This window comes from Perissodus microlepis, chromosome 22, assembly GCF_051167445.1.
Source record: "Perissodus microlepis isolate ML-2025 ecotype Zambia chromosome 22, ASM5116744v1, whole genome shotgun sequence".
Lineage (NCBI taxonomy): Eukaryota > Metazoa > Chordata > Actinopteri > Cichliformes > Cichlidae > Perissodus > Perissodus microlepis.
In genome coordinates this window covers 19354609-19375831 of record NC_140481.1, presented here as the reverse complement: position 1 = coordinate 19375831, position 21223 = coordinate 19354609, and the positions used below count along the sequence as shown (strand labels likewise).

Here is a 21223-nt window from a genome sequence, read left to right as displayed (position 1 = left end):
AAACAAAGTTCACCAGCAAGTGTTAATCAATCAAACATCAGATGTCTAAAAGCACAACAGGCTAAAATATGCACCCAACCACAATCTTGTATTTTACAGTGTTAGCACAGGTTAATGGATTTGATGATTTTATGTGGATCTTGATTCAACCCTCATTTATTTTGGCTTGAATTGGTACTGGCCAAAAAAATGGGCAGTTTTTTGGAAGTCCATGGGTCTGAATGTTGTAGGGTACACAGCACCTAAAACGAAACCAGTGTCATGATATACTCGTGATGTGCAAAATGCATCAAATTAAACACTTAATGCTAATTATTAGCTATATGCAGATCTATTCATGGATGCTGATTCATCCATTTATTTTTCTTTAGATAAGTGAGCAGCATGGTGGCACAGTCTTAAATGTGTACTTATGTGGTGCTTATGTACTTTAGATGAGCACTCAAAACACTTTTTACTACAATCCTCATTTGCACACTCACACACACATTTGCACAAGCACTTTTTTTCTATACATAAGCCTTTTGTCTAACATTCACACGCACAGTAATTGATTGGAGGCAACTGGGGGTTCAGGATCTTGCCCGAGGATACTTCGACATGCAGACTGGAGAACCTGGAGAATTGATCCACTAACCCGTACTACCTCCTGAGCCACAGCCTTCCCCAGAGTAGTTACTGCTGTTGCCTCACAGCAAGGGGTTCAAATCCAGCCTGGGGTCTTTCTGCGTGGAACGTGCATGTTCACCCATGTACCTGCACAGTTTCTCTCCGGGTTCTCCAGCTTCCTGCCACAGTCCAGACATGCATGGGGTTAGATTTGTTGGTGATTCTAAATTGACCATAGGTGTGAAAGTGAGCGTGAATGGCTATTTGTCTGTGTTAACCCTGCAACAGACTGATGACCTGTCCAGGGTGTACTCTACCTCTCGCCCCATGACAGCTGGAATAGGCTCCTGTGACCCTGGTTTGGATAAGCAGAAGAAAATGGATGGATAGATAAGATATGATCTGGAAATAACCATAGCTCTTGATATAATAGCTTTAGGCTGACCGTTACAGACAGTTGTTGGTTCAATCTTAACAGCGTTTTTAATTGATATTTAAAAAATAATCATTATCAGTCACTTCTACTAATAATGTAATAATCAACCACATTTATTTTTGTGTGTTCAAGTGAGCTTATGTGTTGCCTGTAGGTGCAGCAATCTCTGTGTTCCTTCATTATCAGGCAAATATTAAATTAAACGCTTAACTGATTTACAATCTTGATCAGACTCATTTGTAATAAAATTCTATTTTCGATCTCACTGAAGTTGTGGTCTCAAAATGAAATAATAAAGCTAGTTAGTTTTTGGCATTGTACAGAGCAGAGTTGCCTAATCAGAACATATGGCCCTTTATCACTGGTGATTGATGACACAGCCGCTCGTATCATCAGCTGGCGCGAAGGTCAAGAACATTTTTTGACAATTTCGCAGCAGTACAATAGAGGCGATGAGTAACTTTTAACTGCAGTAAGCCAAGGCAAATGCAAACGGAGGAGAGACGCTCTGGCAGCTAATAATGAGATCCCAAGTGGTGTCTGGTGTAGTCACCCTAAGGTGTTGTTCCAAGGCATCTTTTGTCTTGGTCAGTGTCGGAGGATTGATGTGCTAGATTGCATCACATAATCCTGAAGTACAACCTTTAAGGCTTAACATTCTCAAGAGAGCTGTTTGATGAGGGGAAATAGAAACGTTTGATAACGTTTCATGACAAAGTGTTGAGCCTGCAGTTATAGGAAAAAATGTGATTGAATGATGTTAAACTTTTTTTGACCGGGGTATTGAAAGGGATAAATGAATCATTGCAGGTCTTTGAAGAACATTATGTAATTTCTGAAAGTGAAAATAATTATATGCAATCTTTATCTGGGAAGACGTGATAAAGGATTTTGGGAGTTTTGTGCTTGTTTATAATTAAGGAAATACAGTTTGAGCCAGTGTCTCACTATAATCTGGACCACAGGATTGTTGAGCTACTGTTGGAGCTTAAAGGGAAATAAGGAGAGCAGGCCAAGACAGCTCAATGGGTAAAGCAGACTAACGAATCGGGCATTTTTTTAGTCAATTAAAGGGTTAAAATTAGAAAAACTTACATTAATTATGCTGCATTCCTTTTATACTGCAGCCGAGACAGACCAGGGAGCGGTAGGAGATGTAAGGTTAGGCACGGTAATATTTAACACTGTCACACAGATGTGTCATTATGATTGATCAGGCAGGAGCAAGCAGTATCCAAAATTAGCAGGTGCAACAAGGAAATCTGACTAGTTTCATGCCATGTCTGCTGCACACTAACAGAAGGTAATCAGAGTTGGCTATAGGTATCACACGCTCCCCTGTGAACACGCAACAAATGTCTCTTTTTATTAGAGCAGATGCTCCTGAAGCGGTCTCTGACCAGGCCTGCCATTACTAGATGACACACAACAGAATTAGTGAGGATCCTAATTGCATCATGTGTCAGCTAAAATGATGGCTTTCATAATGAGTTACAGGCTCCATATTTTCATACAATAATGACAAATTTGTAAAAAGGCGTTTGTCAAAGCATCTAACAGCAAGCTTTGACAATAAACAATATAATATTCATAGTATATGCAGTGCTCTGAAAAATGTGTTTGCCCCTCTCTGATTTCTTATTTGTCACACTTACATGTTTCAGATCATCAAAAAAATTATATTAGACAAAGATGTGCAGTTTTTCTATTCAAACCTACCTGGTTCTGTGTGAAAAAGTAATTGTCCTTGGTTGTTCAATCATGAATTAACTGTGAAGAGACACATTTTTTGAAAAAACTGAGTCCAGCATCATGAGCCACTCCCAGGTCTGATTACTGCCAGACTTGTTTAATCAAGAAACCACTTAAACAGAAACTGTCTGACAAAGTGAAGTAGCCTAAAAGAGCTCAAAAAGGAACACATAATGCACTATCCAGAATTTCTAAGTCTTTGGGACTCTACTGAATCACACTGAGAGGCATTATTCACAAATGGAGGAAACTGGTGAACCTTCCCAGGAGCGGCCAGCCTTGCAAAATTACTCCAACAGTGAATCAATGGCTCATCCAAGATGTCCCAAAAGACCCCAGAACAACATCTAAAGAACTTTAGGCCTCACTTGCCTCAGTTAAGGTCAGAGTTCACGGTTCAACAATAAGAAAGAGACTCGGCATAAATGGCATCCATGGGAGAGTTGGACCAAAAAGAACACAAAGGGTTGTCTCACATTTGGCAAAAAACATCTTGATGATCTCCAAGACATTTGGAAAAATATTATGTGGACTGACAGGAAAAAGGTTGAACTTTTTAGAAGGTTTGAGTCCCGTTACACCTGATGTGAAACTAACACAGCATTTCATTAAAAAGAACATTATATTAACAGTCAAACATGATGGTGGATGCGTGAAGGTCTGGGGCCTCTTTACTGCCTTAGGACCTGGACAACTTGCTGTAGCTGATTAAACCATTAATTCTCTACCAAAAAATCCTGAAGGAGAATTTGCAGCCATCAGTTTGTGTCCTAAAGTTCAGGCTCACTTGAGTTATGCAGCAAGGCAATGATCTGAAACACATCAGCAACTCTACCTTTGAGTGTCTTAAAATAAACAAAATGAAGGTTTTGAAGTGTCGTACTCAAAATCCAGAATTAAATCAGATCGAGATGGTTTGGTATGACTTTAAACAGTTCTGCCATGCTTGAAAACCTTCCAGTGTGGCTCAATTATAACAATTCTGCAAAGAAAAGTGGGACAAAAATCCTCCACAACAATGTGAAAGACGTATTGCCAGCTACCACAGATGCTTGATTGCAGTTCTTCCAGCCAAGTGTAGCACAACCAGTCATTAGGTTTAGGGGGCAATTACTTTTTTACATTGGGCCAGTTAGGTTTGGATAACCATTTCCCATCTGAGAAATCATAATTTACAAATTTCAATTTGTATTTACTCTGGTTATCTTTGTTCAATATGAAAATTAGTTGCTTGGATGATCTGAAATGTGAAAGTGTGATAAATAAATGCACCACAGCACTGTATGAAATAACACTGTCTTTTGTTATATGTAGTCAATAATACTATAGTTTTCGTTCGGATGCTAACAGGCAGACAGCTTCCAGCTCTTTTAAATCACTTTCTTGTCTGTGGTTTGTGAAGTGCTGCAGCAGCAAAACTTTATTTGATGTGAGCTGCTGCCTCCAATCATCACACAGCACACTGCTGGGATGTTTTTCAGGGAGTGCTGCAAACGCATCAATTCTAGATTCAGTTTAATTTGTCTGAATCCTGCGTTTTTAACATCTCTATATGGACACATGTTCTTGCAAATAAGATAACTTATGGTTTTGGTTATTGCGTTTGACTCTGTGGAGTTATCAGCTCATGTGCTCTGGAGACTAGCGTTGTTGTTACTGGTCTTAAATTGACTGCTTGTGCACCTTCCTTTACTGTGACTGTGAGTGCCATTTATCTTTGTTTTGACAAGGTGTCGCTTTTAAAAGTGAGTTATAAAGTTTTCGCTATTTCGAGTATACAGGGGTGTGGGATATGTTTTGCAAACTGTAGATGTTTGATGTATCTTACATTGCTTCGGTACTGAAACTAGCCAGCGAGCTACTTCTGGATGCCTAATAATAAGCTCAGGGGATACTAATAAGGGAGGCTGTGCGACTCATACACAGGGGACACAAACAGGAAAATGCTGTTTTGCTATCTTAAAACAATTGTTCTTTAATATCCAAATTTTTATTATTTTTTTAAGGAAGTCAGACACATCGGACAAATATAGTTGATACATCCCAGTATAGTAACATTTACTGCATTCATTTAAATCGAGCATTTATATTAAAGCACACAATTTTATATTCTGCAGATCAATGCAAGCTTTTTTTTTCCTTTTACAAGTTAATTTCCTTTTGCTCAATAAAACACACATCAGTGCACCTTGAGGATATTCCACCTGTCTGTCAGCCGTCACATCACTAAGCTGGAGGGCTGGTGGAGGTGTGTGCATGGGCGTGCACATCTGCCTGTATGTGTGCGTGGCTGCAGGTGTGTGTCCACTGGTGCTCGTGGACGCCCTGCTGTTGTCATGATAAACCAGTGACAGCTGTCATCCTGCAAGCAGCTCATTCCCATGGTGTGGACACAGGCACACGCACACACACACACACACACACATACAATTACACAAGCATACGCATACACAAACAGACCACTGTTCATTGCACTCCTGCAAATGTGATGGGGTCTCAGCAGGTCTTGGTTCGGTGTGTTGGGTCATTTACACAAATCTCCTTACCTGTCGAGCTGAGGAATGAGAGTCTGCCTGGATAACTGAATGGTCTGTCTGTCAGTGCCTGCCCTGCCTGCCTGCCTGCTTGTCTGTCTGTCTGTCTATTTGTATGACTGACAGGTTCAAGGGCCTGTGTGAATTGTGTTAAATTAATAAATTGTTAACAAATTAATAATGCATGTCTGTGCTTCATTCTCAGCACATCAGCACCTGTAGTTCGGGACAATGCACAACATTTTTTTTCCATCTCAGCAAATGTGGAACACCGCTTAATGTTTTGACACAGGCACCATTACTAATGACACAGAATCAGTGGAAATGTGTATTGTTCCTAACTTCATACTCTGATCTATTAAAAAAAAGGAGTCTGGGTCTATTTTAAAATTCATTTTAACCACTTATTTGATTCATTCTGTTTCTCATTTCCTATCTGGTGCTGTTTGCACCAACACTTTGCCTAATTCAATCTGATCTCTATTTTTTGTTTGCTTGTTTGTTTCACTATATTTTTGTTTGTCTGTATTTGTTCCTATCTATTTATGTTCCCCTGTTAGCCTCTTTGTATTTCCTGTCTCTACTCAGTGTTCTGTCCGATTTCTAGTATCTTTTAGTAACGTTTCTATTCATTTCTATGGGTCACCATCTGTTGCTAGAGTCTGTGAGTCTTTGACCAAAGTTATTCTCTTCACCCATCCTGTGGGTGGAGCGTGGTTTGGTCCCTACCTTATCTCTGTCATCTGTACATGCATCCCCCCGGGGCAGCACTGCCTGGATGAGCCAAAAAAAGCGTGCATGTATACCTGACAGTGCCTGTCTACACTCTTGTAAAGGATATGTCTTTTTCACTATATCAGTGAGTGCAGTTTAAGGGACGGGCATTTGGTATTCCTCTGTCATGTCTGAAACTGAATTATGTCAACATGGGAATTCCATTTAATTGAGTGTCATCCCAAATTGCACTTGCTGGTATGTACGAAAACGCATGTCTGCTTTAAGAGTGTGCTACATGCAGTATTGCCTCTTTTATGTATATAACTATAAATTATACAGGTATAATTTATACCATGTTTAAAGTTGGACGCTCTCTGAAAAAAAGGTTCAACATTGTATCTTTTCTCACTGTGATACTGGCAAGGCTCAATTTGCTTCTGATAAATACAGTTTAAAATGCAAAAAATAAGCATTTTCTTTTTAATATCCAGAAATGAATTGGGTATTTAAAACATATGTATAGATAAAAGTATTTTGAAAAAGTGAATTGAGCACACTCTTCTGAAATAACCTCCCATACAGCCAATGTCCCAGTGACACAACAAGGTCCAATGTAGTATGTTTTTTTCTCACTGAGTGTATCTGTATAAATTATATGTGTATAATTTATGCCGTGTGCACAGCGCAATCCATGTGTCTTTATCTGTTATACAATAATCAGTACTACTGTCAATTTGACAATGCTCGAAATCAGATGTGATCACCAATTAAAGAAAATCAGGCAAATCGATTTTCACATCTGTTCCATATGTTTTGAACCAAATCAAGGTTTAATTGAAAGATTAACTTTAAAAAAGCCAATTGGGAAACATTTGAATCTAAAGTTCCTAGGTGGTGATTGGAGGAGACGAGAGCGGAGCTCAGGAATTGGAGAAACTGGAAACTTACCCTATTATTGGAGGAGAGGACAGCAGCTCTGGGTGTGACAGGAACTGCAGCCTAACCCTTAAACCCCACTTCTAATTCTAACTGGCTAAAAAAAGCAATAATTTTCTATGACATGTACAGACTTAAAGGCAGATAACTTATAGTCCATAAAGGGCTGTTCAGAGTATCTACTATACGTGCTAATTTTCATATCTGAAATGCTATGTGAGAGCTCCATATTTGCAAAATATGGTTTTAACATGACTTTACAGTTGATGTGTCATGAGAAAGTTATCCATCTCTAACAATCCAGACACAGCATAACAATCACACTGTAGAGAAAAGAGTGAACCTGTAAGACTAAAAATTACAGTGACTGAGAAAAATCACTTCTTAGAGGGAGAGAGTTGGGGAGTTGGGCTGGCTGAACTTTAATCTTTAAGATTGATTAAGAAATAATGTTAGCTATATTGAGAATGAGATCTTAATTGCTAATTTGGTAAACAGACAGAATCGATTATACTAAATTGTCGATTGACTCACCCAGTCTAATATAGCTGTGAAAATTAAAACAATTTATTCCAAAAGCAAGAAATTCAATTAAAAAAAAAAAAAAAAGTCCGCCCCTCGGTCCCTCCTCCTCTCCCTAATCCAGGTTTTCTATTTGTCACTCTGATTTGATTGACAGCTGAGGACACATGTGGGGGCACTGTGAGGGGCGGCAGTGGGGTGGTGACCAGTCCCGGTTACCCCGGCAACTATGGTAACCAAGCCGACTGTACTTGGATCCTATTGGCCGAACCTGGAGACACCATCTCTGTCATCTTTACAGACTTCCAGACAGAGGAAAAGTATGACTATCTGGAAGTGGAGGGATCTGAACCACCAACCATTTGGTGAGTCGTTGTATTCACTTTGCCATGCATGTGTTTATGTCCCCATCAAGGTATTGCTGGGAAAAAGAATTGCTGACTTCTTACGTTGCAGTCCTTAATTGCAGAATGAAAACGACCTACAATTTAGTGTTAAATTCAGAGAAAAAGAGATGCATGCAATCAGTTCTGTGATCAAAATGAAAGCAAGCTGTAGATGCTCTTATTGCAAAAAATGCCTTTTATGACAAGCAGTAAATGGTGGCTCAAACACTTACCAGTAGAGCTTCATAGAACCTGCAGCTGGCCAGTAAAATAAAGAGTATAGCGGTTACAAGTTCCTGGTATATTTGTTGTCTTGTATGAAAAGTGGTGCTGGTTAAAAATTGAACTTTAAAAAAAAAGATTTGGTTGACATTTGAGATCTGACATTTCTGCAAAAGCAGGTGTAGACACGTAGTTGCTGAGTTTATGGTTCCATTCAACCACACTTGGAGTACGGTAATAAAAAGTTAGAATGGGTAATAAAAATAAGCTAGAACTCAAGTAAGAACAGGTAATAAAAAGAAAACATTATTATAGATATAAAAGTACAGTTTTTATTGCTTGTTTTGGAGGTATAACAGTTTTGACCTGTGACCTGTGTAAGTGTGTGGGCAACAGTTTCATGTACAGTATTTGTGCATGATTCTTGTGTACCTCACAGGAATTAACCGATCTGTGCTAGTTTTATAACCCCATGTTTTCAGATGGTTCACTCATAACAATATTTTATCGCTCTGGCTGTTTATTGATTGTTGTTAAATTAGAGTATTGATCAACCATTGCCTTTGCTGTAACCAATTTGAATCTAATCATGGTTTCGGATTGGAGTGTAGGCATGCCTGTGTTGTTGGAAGGAAGTAATAATAGCCAGCTACCTGCTTTTATGAAAGTGTAGGTGTATCTAGACAGGTGCTCACTTGTGTGATACTTGGAATTATGTTAAATGAAGTCAAGCTATGCTGGTCGCATTTCACACATATCCCAAATTGTGATAGTCGCTATATATATATAACTTTTAAGATGGCACATTAAAACAATATTTACATATTTAGAAGAATGCATTAAAAGCAAAAGAACAACATACAAATATTAGCCAGTAAAAACTAGCTTTACAAAAGCCATAAGAAGTCTCCAGTAATGTGTTCTGCCAGTTTACTTTCTTGTACTATAGAATGAAATATGCATTGATGTACTTATGTTATCATGCCCGATGGCCACAAATTCACAGTGAGGAAAAAAAAGAACACTAATATTTTCAAATACAATTAAATAATTTGTAACAAATTTTCAGCAAGCATAAAGCCATTTAGGTAATTTGTATCTTGCTTTCACTTTGAACCAGAGGCAAATACAGAACCTTACTGCTGTAAAAACTCACCTTCTAAGAATATTTACAACCACTATTTATGGCTCAGTTAGCTTGTTGGCCTTTGGGGGAAAATGTGGTGCTGGCTGGTAGTGTGTGATTTAGTCTGACTGCTGTCTTGGCTCATGTAATATATTACTGTTTAGTTATTTACTTGCTGAATTAACTCTGGAGTCACATACTAAGGTCGCTGCATAGGTTGATTTTCTCATATCATGGGTCTTCTCTGGCAGTCGGGTTGGTCATGCGGTTATAGTTTTCTACTGAGAGGAAAATAGAGACAATCTGGTGTACAGCCTGGAACAAAACTGTTACCAACCTGTCCCGATGCCAATAGAAGCACCTGCTAAACATTTACAGTTGAGGTTTTCTTTGAGGTCAGTGTTTTCTGACAGCCCAACAAGTTTTGATGCATTACATTTAGCACATGTTATCTGTCAGTCCAGTGGATAAATGTATAGCTGAAAACCATGAGGGACTTAGCATGTCGGTTCTAGGTCTGCATTTCAAACAAAGTATCATACATTGCTGTGCAAAGTCTTGAGGCACCCCTCAATTCTTTATTTTTTGCCTTGAAAATGGGAAACAGGTGCAGCACATTTATTTATTTTATTTATTCTTCAGCACAGCCGGAACTCTCTTAGGCAGCTTTCTTGTAATTCCTTGAAGTAGTCTTCAGGAATAGTTCTCCAAGCTTCTTGGAGGACATTTCGATGCTCTTTGGATGTTGGCGGCCTTTTGTTCTGCTCTCTGTCAAGATGACCCCACAATGCTTCAATAATATTGGGGTCTAGGCTCTGGGGTTTTTCTATCCAGTATACTTTTAGTGCATTGGTGATGTGTTTGGGATCATTGTCATGCTAAAAAAACAAACAAAAAAAACTATCTTTCTCCCTGGTTTCCTTCCTTATGAATGGCTTCTTGAGAGCCACCCTTCCACTGAGACCATTTCTGATAAGGCGTCAGTGAACAGTAGATGGATCAACTGAAAGGGCAGATGCATCTCCCAGGCCTTTGACATTGCTTTCAGCTTCTGTTCATCTGCTTTAGATTATTTTTTAGGCCTTCCATGTCTTCTTTTGTTCTTTACTTGTGTTTTCTGTTTTTAGGACACATTAGATAGAGCAGTGTTTCCTGACCTTTTGGAGCCACGGCACACATTTCACATTAGGAAAAATCACACGGCACACCACCAAACACAAATGTCACAAAAAGCATAGCGATCATTTTTCCCCCGCACACCACGCATAGCGAAATTGGCTCGGTTTGTTCCCAGTATACCAGTTTTGCTTTCTTCTGACCACTACTCATGCTAGGGCCTTCATCTGGATCGGAATTTTCTCCAGGACCCAGGTTAGACTGACAACTTTTTCTTTTCAAATATTTATCGATTGCTATTACACGCTGTGTTGTCTCACTCGCAGCATGACTATTATGTAATTTCTTCTTTGTCTTCTTCTGCTTTACTTTCAGTTGGCAACCCATTTAATTAGAGCAGGTAGTTGTACTGCCCTCTAGTGGAAGAGAATGTAATTGTTCTTCCTGTTACTCGGCCCGGTCGCTTAGGCTACGTTCACATTGCAGGTCTTAATGCTCAATTCCGATTTTTTGATCAAATCCGATTTTTTTGTCTGCTTGTTCACACTACAAATAAAATGCGACAGCAAACGCGCTCTAGTGTGAACCCTCACAGCGGCCCGCATGCGCAAAAGAAGATGTCACACACAACGCGCTCTGTTTAGACCCAGAGCAAACAATATTGTTTGACTGATGGCCCTTAATATAAAGACTTCGGACTTCACGTTTCCCAATTTTTGCTTTAAGTTATTTTGTTATTTACATAATAATGCAAATAACCTAATAATTATCCTTATTGCTGTTTTAGAGAGGAGCGGTGCTTCAAAGGATAGTTGCAGATTTCTGTCAGAATCTGCAGATTATACAGTACAAATAAAATGTTCACGCTGTCTTCCCAACAGTTTCACTGACATCTACGCTGGATGGCCAGGAAGCGTTCGCGATGTCTTATCGGGCGCTTCTCCGGAGCTGATAATTTGCATCTGTCTTGTGTCAGTGACAGTAAAAGACGGATTTAATGCGACTTGACCATTCAAACAGCAGTCACTTTCTAAAACATCGGATATGTATCGGATTCAGTACCACATACGAAAGTGACCCAGATCGGATTTGAAAATTTCGGATTTGTGCCGTTCACACTGTCATACCATGATCAGATATGGGTCGCATAGGGTCAAAAAAGTTGGATTTGATGCGCTTTCAGCTGCAGTGTGAACGTAGCCTTTGTGTACTAATCAGGTGGAACCAGATAATCTTCCACGGCAAACCTGACCATTTCTCACAGCACACCTATGTGCCGCGGCACACTGGTTGGGAAACGGTGAGATCGACCATGCTGATAAATGCTAATTTTGTGACAAATAGCTCTTTGGGAATAATTTTATTGTTGCAAAAATATTATTTTAAGCCTGTCAATCTGTGTTGTATTTTATTTTCCATAGATTCAGCTCTAGAAATGTAATCTCATTGTGTGTTTTGGTGACAGGCTGCTAGTAACAAAGAGCCTAAAGATACAGTGAAAATTGTCAGGTACAAGGACTGGAGTGAACATGAGTGAAAAAGCAACCAATGTCCAAAGAAAACCTCTGAAAGACCTTCAAAGAGCACTTAAAAGGCAGGAAGGTATTCCTCTTGGAAGCAAAATACAAAGAATTAATTGGTGATTCAAGACTTTTGCAGAGTACTATACGTATAAGTCTTCCTGTCTAACATTGATTGCCAAAGTGACAAAATAACAATTTCACTTTGTCACTTTGCTCTTTTTTTTAATGCAAAGTTATTTTTCCAATAAGTTATTGAGCCCAAACAAATTAGATTTCCCAGTTAGCTTCAATTCAAAGAACAGATACAAATCACATCCATTCATGTGTTTGTGTTTTGTTTTTTGTTTAAGTATCCATGCTGGTTTGCATGCGAGTAGATTATTTTTTCATTGACTGTCCTCTCTGTCCTCATAGAAATTCTTGAAACTTGATATTGACAAAAAGTCACTCTGTCAACAACACTGTTCCCGTGCCCCCACTCTGTAAACACTGTCTTATCAGAACGATTATAATTATGGAAGAGAGGAACACATTAAAATAACATTAAAACAGTTGAGCAGGTAGCATGCTTTATATTTGAAGTCAGCAACACCTAAAGGCAATTTCTGTTATAAGAGATTTCTGTTTATGCACTGCATTAGGAGTCCAAAGAAGCCGATCTTATCAGAGCATTTGTGGGAACGGATTACACAGACATTCTTTTGAAGTGATCTTGACAATGTCAATGCCATTAGCACCGTTAGCATTCAGCAGAAGGAAAATCAGGCCAGCTGTTTCTGGTTAAATTGACAGGAGCCTGTTGACAGTTGTTTTTTCTTTGTAAATGTTTTTTTCCCAAAGCCTAAGACATCCAGATTGCAAAACATGCCCAGATACTTTGTAAAAATAAAAAAAGGCATTACTTTTGCTCGCTTTTGAATTCATACAGCAATGGTTAAAGCCAGTGACAAGAATTTATTAGATTTTGTTACTCTGAAGAGGTTTGTATTATCACTCACTGTATTACTGCTATTTGGATCTGAAATAGTTTCTTTTTTTCATTTATATATATATATATATATATATATATATAGATATATATATAGATATATATATATATATATATATATATATAGATAGATATATAGATATATATAGATATATAGATATATATAGAGAGAGAGAGGGAGAGAGAGAGAGAGAAGCTCCACAGAGTGAGCTTGCTGTTCAATCCCAAGCTGGTAGGGGGAGCTTTGTATTAAACAGTTGCTGGAGCTACAATGTGCTTCAAGTGTCAATAACAGCATAACAGAACTCACTATGGAACTGCATTCTTTCTATAAAACAATAACTGTCAGTGACTTTGTACCGTAGTATAAACACAACATTAAAGATAACAGTTAAAAGTAACGTAACCATAAACAATAAAACAAGAACATCTAAACAGCAGCACATGTCCCAAGGCATGATGGGAGAGAACTAGTTGCTCCTCCAACACACCACAATATAAATATATATATATTTGGGGTGCAACGATACACAAAATTCACGGTTCGGTTCGATACTTTGGTGTCACGGTTCGATATTTTTTCGATACAAAAAAAATGTTCATGCCTTTTTAATTTGTCATTTATTAAAATTATAAATATATATTTTAACTCAAAAGTACAGTTTTTAAATTTAATGTTTCTGAAACAACAAAGTAATAAAAAAATAAATCTATCTGATCGAGAAATCACTCATCTTTGGAAAAGAGAGTTTATTACAGAGAAATGGCTCTTTCCAAAATAAAAGCTATACTATACGCTTCTTCTGGGGTATATTCTCAGCAGCATATTAAACATATCAGGTCCCCATAAGGAGAATCATGTGCTAACGGCTGTCTAAATGACTCGGGTAAAGTTTGTAGCATGCGTGCTTGTTGTTTTTGTCTGCTTCCACTTGTCTAGAGTAAATGTGCAGTCATATTCGTTGTGTTCCCACTAGTGCTGTCAGCGTTAATCTCGTTGAAATGACGTTAACGCCACAACACGGCAAATCTCCGTTAACGAGCTAACGCGGATCCCCCCGTGCGTGGGGCTGGACGGCGTCAACACGTTAACGAGCTAACTGCGCTAACGCACTAGTTCCCACCAATGTAATTGAGCATTGCGTGGCACATCCGACATACTGTTTTACTTTTGTCCATGACGCACTTACCTTCAGGGTCATACGTCACATGAAAACCAAAATAGTTCCAAACGCCAGATCTGAATGAGGGTGGGGGAGGTTCAATTTGCCATGTTGCAACGAGAGCTTATCTTCTGTCTTGCTAGCTTGCCCTGCGCTCAGTGAATCTGCGTTCGACTACTCCGCCTAGGCTGCACTGTCGAGCGCAGATCCACTGAGCTCTCAACACAGACAGCATCGTCAGAAGAAAAGTTGATAAAATAAATTAAAAATGTTGTATTGTTCAATACATATGCGTACCGAACCGAAAGCACTGTATCGAACGGTTCAATATCGATACGAGTATTGTTGCACCCCTAATATATATATATATACCCGTGTTGAAAAAAAGGTTGCAGTCCCTTTAAGAGCTGACCTATTATATGTAATTGGCTCTTGGAGCTGTTACAAATAGACAGACTTGGATGGACGTGTCCTATTTTCTAGGATTGTATAAAATTGTGTTTCTATGTGCACATTTCACATTTGTTTCATAGCTGAAATGCACCTTTTTCTTCCTTTTTCTTCAATTCTTGGAATCACCATTATTATTATTACCATTGCTTTAAAAAGAAAAAAAATAGGCCTGGATTATTAGAAATTTGTCTTTTCCTTCAATTTGAGTTTTTGTTCAGCTATAGTGCTTTTTTGTTATTATGATACACCGTCTGAATTTAATGTCACGTCGTACAACCATAACACAGTTCTATGATGAAACAATTTAAGACGGGTAAATATCCAGAAGCCAAGTTACAGATACATTGGAAGGTGTCTTAACTAATCAGAGTGTCCCTGGGAAGTCCCGGGACTCATAACAGCATTATAGCACATGTGGAAGTGTGCAAATAAGATCCTTAATATTTACTGTGGGCAAAATAAACAAACAGCTGATTTGACATCAAAGGGAGCGTGCTTTTAAAATAGGTTCAAACGATATTTGGGTATCTAACAGATATCAGTAACAGTGTAGGTGTTTTTGCATCCCTAAACTGGTAAAAAATTATCATCAAAGTTGGCTTGATAGGTGCTACTTTTTCTCTAGAAGTTATTAAATAAACATTTGGCATGTACAAGCAAAGGCGTAGTTCACTTTAAATGACATCATTAGCACTGGCAGAATGTAAGCTATTGACTCTTTTGCTGCATGATAGTTCTTGTAAATGCCAGCACTTGATACCTGATTTCCTCAAAAATTGACTCACAACACCAAGGACTAATACACTAATTTCCATAGACAATTTAGGCAAGAAGCTAATAGCTAAAATGCTAATTTTCATTGCAATTAGAACAGAAAGCTAATGGCTAATTTTCCAGTAATAGTGAGCGCTTGGAATAATTTGCTATGTGTTTATCAGTTGCTTTGGGGCTATCAGCAGCGTTTTCACACTCACACCGCCGTACTCAGATACAGCCTACATCCATGTTCATACACACTGTCACTTCTCACACACATTCGCAAACATGCACATCCACCGAGACCCTCTCCTTTTCAGACACTTGTGTCTAATCAGTATGCAGAGAGGTTTGCTTGTGCCTATGAGAGAAGTATATCACTGCAAACTAAATGCCTGTAATCCTAGCCTAACACTACACACTCATACACACAAGCACACACTTATTATTTTTTGTTGTTTCAGAGTCAGTTGCCCTTGAAACCAAGTAGAGCATCTTAAATAGAAGGATCTCTTTCTCTCTCTCTGCCTTGCTTCTTCTTTCTCTCTCGGTCTCTCTCTTTCTGTCACTCCATTCTTTCATATCTGTCTACCTGACTACAGAAAATGGCACACTGTTTAGTGCACTTAGGTACACCTACTTGACAGCTCGTCACAAAATCCATGGTAATGGTGGACTCGGCTATTCAAACTCTGTCATTTATCAATTCCCTGCTTGTCTAGAAACACTTTTTAGGGCCACTAAAACTTAATTTTTGTCAGCTTCAAGATGGAGTCGAAACCCTGTTGCCAAGTGCTTGGCGTCATATCACTGCAGGCAGGTTGATTTAACAGACAGTTAATTGTGCTCTGACACCACAGTATGATACAGATATTCTCACACAGCCATTATACAATATGCCTAATATTCATTTTGCAATTCACACACACAGTATACAGATGTACAAAAAACAGCTGCTCCACATCACTATGCAAATTCACAATACTTTCTGTTATAGAAGCTTTCATTTCAGTGTGTGCTTGTTTTTTGAACAGCTAACACTATGACATTAAAAAGCAAACTTCAGTTTGCAATCAGCCCTCATGATGTAACAGTACTGTGTGCCCTATCATCACATCTGAAACAGCAACACATTTAATGGGGCAGTATGCATTCAACATCACAACTGCAAAAACAGACCTTAGTGATTGTCTGTAAAGTCAGAGCATCTCAGAAGTGCATGATGTGCCCACTAGATTATAGGGGTGTTGGGTGAAAATCACCAAAGTAAACACTGTTTTCTTGTTCTTGTTCTCATTAGTCACTTGTTTTGCCTATATTGGAAAACAGTTCATTTTTTCTTTATAGCGTTTGAAGTTATACATGTTGTTGTTGCATATTTTAATAGTTAATAGTTGCATATTATAAATTTTTAACTTTGCATATTTAGATCAACAAGGCCGGCATCAGCTTTGCTCGCTGATAACAAAAGCCATTAAAAACCATATACATCCAAGATCCACACACCATAACCCAGGAGTTTATAACGTGCTTGTTATGCTTCATTGTTGCCTGTGATGACATTTTTTTAATATAACAGAAATAGCTTTTACAGGCTTTACTCTGGCAAATAGGGCCAACCCGCTGACAATGTTTGATTTAATGGAGAGTAACAGCTAAGCACTGTGTGACTGGAACAAGTCCAGGTTAGTCACAGAGATATGAACCACGTTTCTCCCACATCATCAGTCAAAATTTACTCATAATGTACAGTGGTGAAATTGCTCTGTTCTTCTACATGGCTCAGCCTTATATCGTTCTGTCTGTTCGTAGTCGTCATAGCACATCACATGTTACAGGAGGGGTCTGCTGTTCTCATAGCATTAGCATTCGTTTGAAATATAGAAAAAGAAGCTCTGTGAGAATGTGTGTGTGTGTGTGAGTGTGTGAGTGATGTTATGCTTGCCGAGTGCTAATCAATGCTCCTGGCAGAGAGGATGCTGGGATAGCGGCAGCATCCCGAATCGGAAATGGAACAGTGACCTTGAACACAAACACACACCTTCTCTGTTTTTCTCACACACTCAGCAAACAAACACACATATCAGATCTTTCCAAATATGTATCTAAAGATGCAGGTAAACACAAGCATATCAATACAGAGGAACAGGGAGCCATGCTAGTCTGGTTCCAGGTGTTTGAATCAAATTCCACAAGCCTGTGTTGACAGAGTTCAGTATTTCAGATTAGCCCCGTGCTGTCTGTAATGACTATGACTCCAAAACCAAGATGCATTTGTAATGTGAAAAAAATAACAAAAAAAAGTAAAAAAAAAAAAAAAGCCCTGGATTGGTGCATCTCCATATTTGTTTGGGGTTTTTTCTTGCCCAAAATGATCTGAAATCACATCAGCAACTTATTTTAAAGAGTCCATTATCAGCCAAATTCATGCACCAAAATCACTCTCTTGGAGAGCTGGTAAACAAGTTCATGATGCAGACTATTTTCCACTGAATCTATTTGCAACAGGGCTTATAGGTTATAGTAGTGACCTTCACACTCTTCCTCTGAGGGCATCAATTTTTAAATCCAATTTCTGGTGGCCCAAAGCATAATTTAGGTCTACAAGGCTATTGTCTAGGCATGTCAAGGCAAATTCACTCCATTATTAACCCACACCTTTGATGGGCTTTGAAACAAATTACCGAAATCTTTTGGGAAAACACCGTTGGACCCGCACAGAAGAAGAATAGAGGAGATGCAAAAAAAAACAACAAAAAAAAAAAACGGAGTGAGGGACTTGTCATGGTGTTTTAGTGAGGCGGTGTCAGGTCACGTAGAAGAAGACAAGAAAGGAAAAGAGACAGGAGACAAGAGACGAATTGGTAGAAAAGAGGAGTCAAAAGGGGCAATTGGGGTGACATGAAGAGCCAGGAGAGAAGGAGTGGAGATGAAAGGTAAGAAGATGAGGAAGAGAGGAGACAAAAGCATAGGTGCAGAATCAGGGACAAGGAGTGGGGAGATGAGAGTTGACAGGAGAAGAGAGGTGGAAAGAAGAATAAGAGGAATGGAGGGGGAGACACAGGAAGATAAAGCCATCAGAGGGGCTCATGGGGGAGGAAAGAGGTTGTAGCCAGAAAGAGATGGACACCAAGCGGGGCTGAGAGAGACAGAAAAGGACAGACGGAGGAAGACGTGTAAAAACTAAATTCATATGACAGTTGCTGCCTGTACATAAAGCCAAATATGATCATGAGAGCAGTGCAATTTAACTAAGGCGAGCAAAACAAGAGTCGCTGGTTTCTTTGACTTGGGTCATGTGCAGCAGGTTCACCGTGGGATTAAAATGTGTGTGGAGCTGTGAAATTAATTTCATTATAGGAAGATTATTCAGAGACCTAAACACCATACGCCGACTAAATCTGTCCATCTGAGTTCTGCCAATCTGTGCAGTGTGCAGACTATATGGAGGCATTAATTTTTAGAGTTGCTGTCGTTTTTTTCATAGTGTCTCAAAATCGGGACAAACTGCAGGACTCTTACATAGTAGCTGGAGAAAAAGCCAGCCAATGAGACATACATTTGCCATTTTGTGAGGGCAGTTTGTGGATTTCTGAAAGTTGACAAGGGAAAAGTAATTCAGTCAAGATAAGATGTTAAGATAAATCTTCCTCTGCTGTGCATGTAAACAGCTTAATCAAATTACTCTTAGAATCAAAGTAAGGTCTATAATTAGATTAGTGTATGATAATTAGATTATAGTGTTTATGCAAACAAAGTCACGTTATACACATTCACGCAGGATTAAGAAACACTCAAAATAGGTCATTTCCTCTCCAGGGCTCAGAGGCATCTTCAACTTTCACACTTTGTTATACAGATCATGACAGATCCAAATGTTGAAGGTTTTTTTCTGTTTGGATTTATTTTATTATTTATAACAAGCATTTTACAGCTATGCTAAAAAGTAACAGAGACGTAATGGACTGATTTAACAACACATATAACATATATATGTCACGGTTGACAACCGTGGGGATGTGAGGAAAAGGAGGACCCAGGCGCGGACAATAACAATAAATCCTCAGTGCGTTCCCGACTCCCGTGACGTGTCCTCTTCCCAGTGCTAGTGTTCCTTGTCTCCACTCCTCAGTGTCTGAGCACCCCGCGCTCGCTGCCCTCTCGTCTTCACGCTTCTCCTGGGGAAATAACAAAGAGGCAGCCGTAAGACACACACAATGCGGCAGACTAACCGTACTGACTGGCCGAGAGACTAACGTGAAGTCACGCAATGATCCCGCGTCGGAGAGAGCTCAACCACACTCTCAAGTAGCTCCTCCGACGAACGAAGCTTGATCAGCTACAGGTGTGTGATGGTCTTCGGGTGTGGTCAACCACCTGGCAGGGCCACACCCACCAGGCCTGAAGGTGCCTGTAAACAGGTGCTCTCAGAAACACCGGCATCCACACACACACATAAACACACATATACCTGCAAGCAGGGAGAACGAGGGACAGTACACCAAAAACACACATGTCCATAATTGCTCAGGGACCCTGGGTCGCACAGACCCACGACCCTGACAATATTCGTGCTGGGTTGTACTCCCTTTGACCTCAGAATGTCATTAGTTCTTCGTGTCATATATTCAATAATGTACTGGAAAAGTTATTCAGAGATTTTGGTCTATTTTGACATGATAACGTCACACAGTTGCTGCGGATTTGTCAGCTGCTCATCCGTGATGTGAATCCCCCGTTCCACCACATCCCAAACGTGCTCTGTTGGATTGAGATCTAGTGACTGTGGAGGCCATTTGAGTGCAGTGAACTCACTGTCATGTTCAAGAAATAAGTTTGAGATGATTTGAGCGTGATCCATGCTGTAATGTTATTCATGCCAAATTCTGACCGTGGTAGCTGAATGTTTCAGCAGAAATTGAGACTTAAAAGACCACTCAGCGTTCTTCCAACTTTACTGAGCTTTTATGAACTGTACCTTTAGTTTCCTGGTTTGACCTGAGAGGAGTAGCAGCTGGTGTGGTCTTCTGCTGCTATAGGCCATCTAATTAAAGGTTAGGGTTTTGATTGCCCTTTCAGCAATACTCTTCTGGCTACCTTGGTTGCAACGAGTGATTATTGGTGTTGTTTTGTCAGTTGCTTCATATGTACCTCAGAGAAATGCAGCTGCTGTCCTCTGACTTCAACAACCAACATTCAAAATCACTTAAACCCCCTTTCTGCCCAATTTGAACCTGAGCAGGTCATCGTGACAATTTCTACATGCCAGGATCTGCTGCGAATGGCTTATTAGTTATTTGTGTTAATGAACAGTTGAAATGGTGTACCTAAAAAAGTGGCTGGTGAGTGTATTTTTTTATATGCAATTGAAGGCATTGTGCGTCATGATAGGTATTAGGTCATAGCAGAAAATTACACAGGGAAAAATTGCATGCAGCATCAGTAGAGCTTCTAGAGGACTGACAATACTGAAATACAGCATCAAGCACACAGCTACACTAATCCCATATACCATCCACAGGAGCAACACAAGGTCACATCATATTTGCTGGCCATTAGTTCCTGCTGCCTGGGTTTATAAGCCACCACCACTGGCACAAACTGTACTTTGGGATTCAGGTACTGTTTTACTCACAGAGTTGAGGGAGATTCGCTGCTCATATCGCCTGATTAACTAATTGCCACCCACATGAATTACCTACAGTTTGGCACATTTCTCTGTCCATTGGCTGTCTAATATATTTCTTAAGATTGCTTGGTACAAGTTTAACTTAGACAATGCTTTGGTGTGTTTTTTTCCAGTCATCCTTCAGGTATTGCCTATGGCTGGCAGATATTTTAAAATACACTTCTCTGGAGAAACAGCTGAACCCTTCGATGTTCTTGGTTAATTTTTCATTCAGTTTTTAATATTAAAATATAACAAATCTACAAAATAGAGTGCTGTGTTTAATTTTTTTTAATGCATCTAGCTTCATCTGCCT

General features: G+C 39.3%; 1 protein-coding gene across 6 annotated transcripts in view; it reads left to right on the top strand.

Annotated features, from left to right (window-relative positions):
• Positions 1-21223, top strand: part of LOC146362952 (CUB and sushi domain-containing protein 3-like) — a 388582-nt gene that overhangs the window by 207085 nt on the left and 160274 nt on the right. For 5 of the 6 annotated variants that reach the window (XM_084918660.1, XM_084918663.1, XM_084918661.1 and 2 more), the window contains exon 5: positions 7664-7871. In XM_084918660.1, coding sequence (XP_084774786.1) covers positions 7664-7871 — 208 coding nt within the window. The remainder of the gene's footprint in view (positions 1-7663; positions 7872-21223) is intronic. The other variant, XM_084918664.1, reaches the window with a different exon arrangement.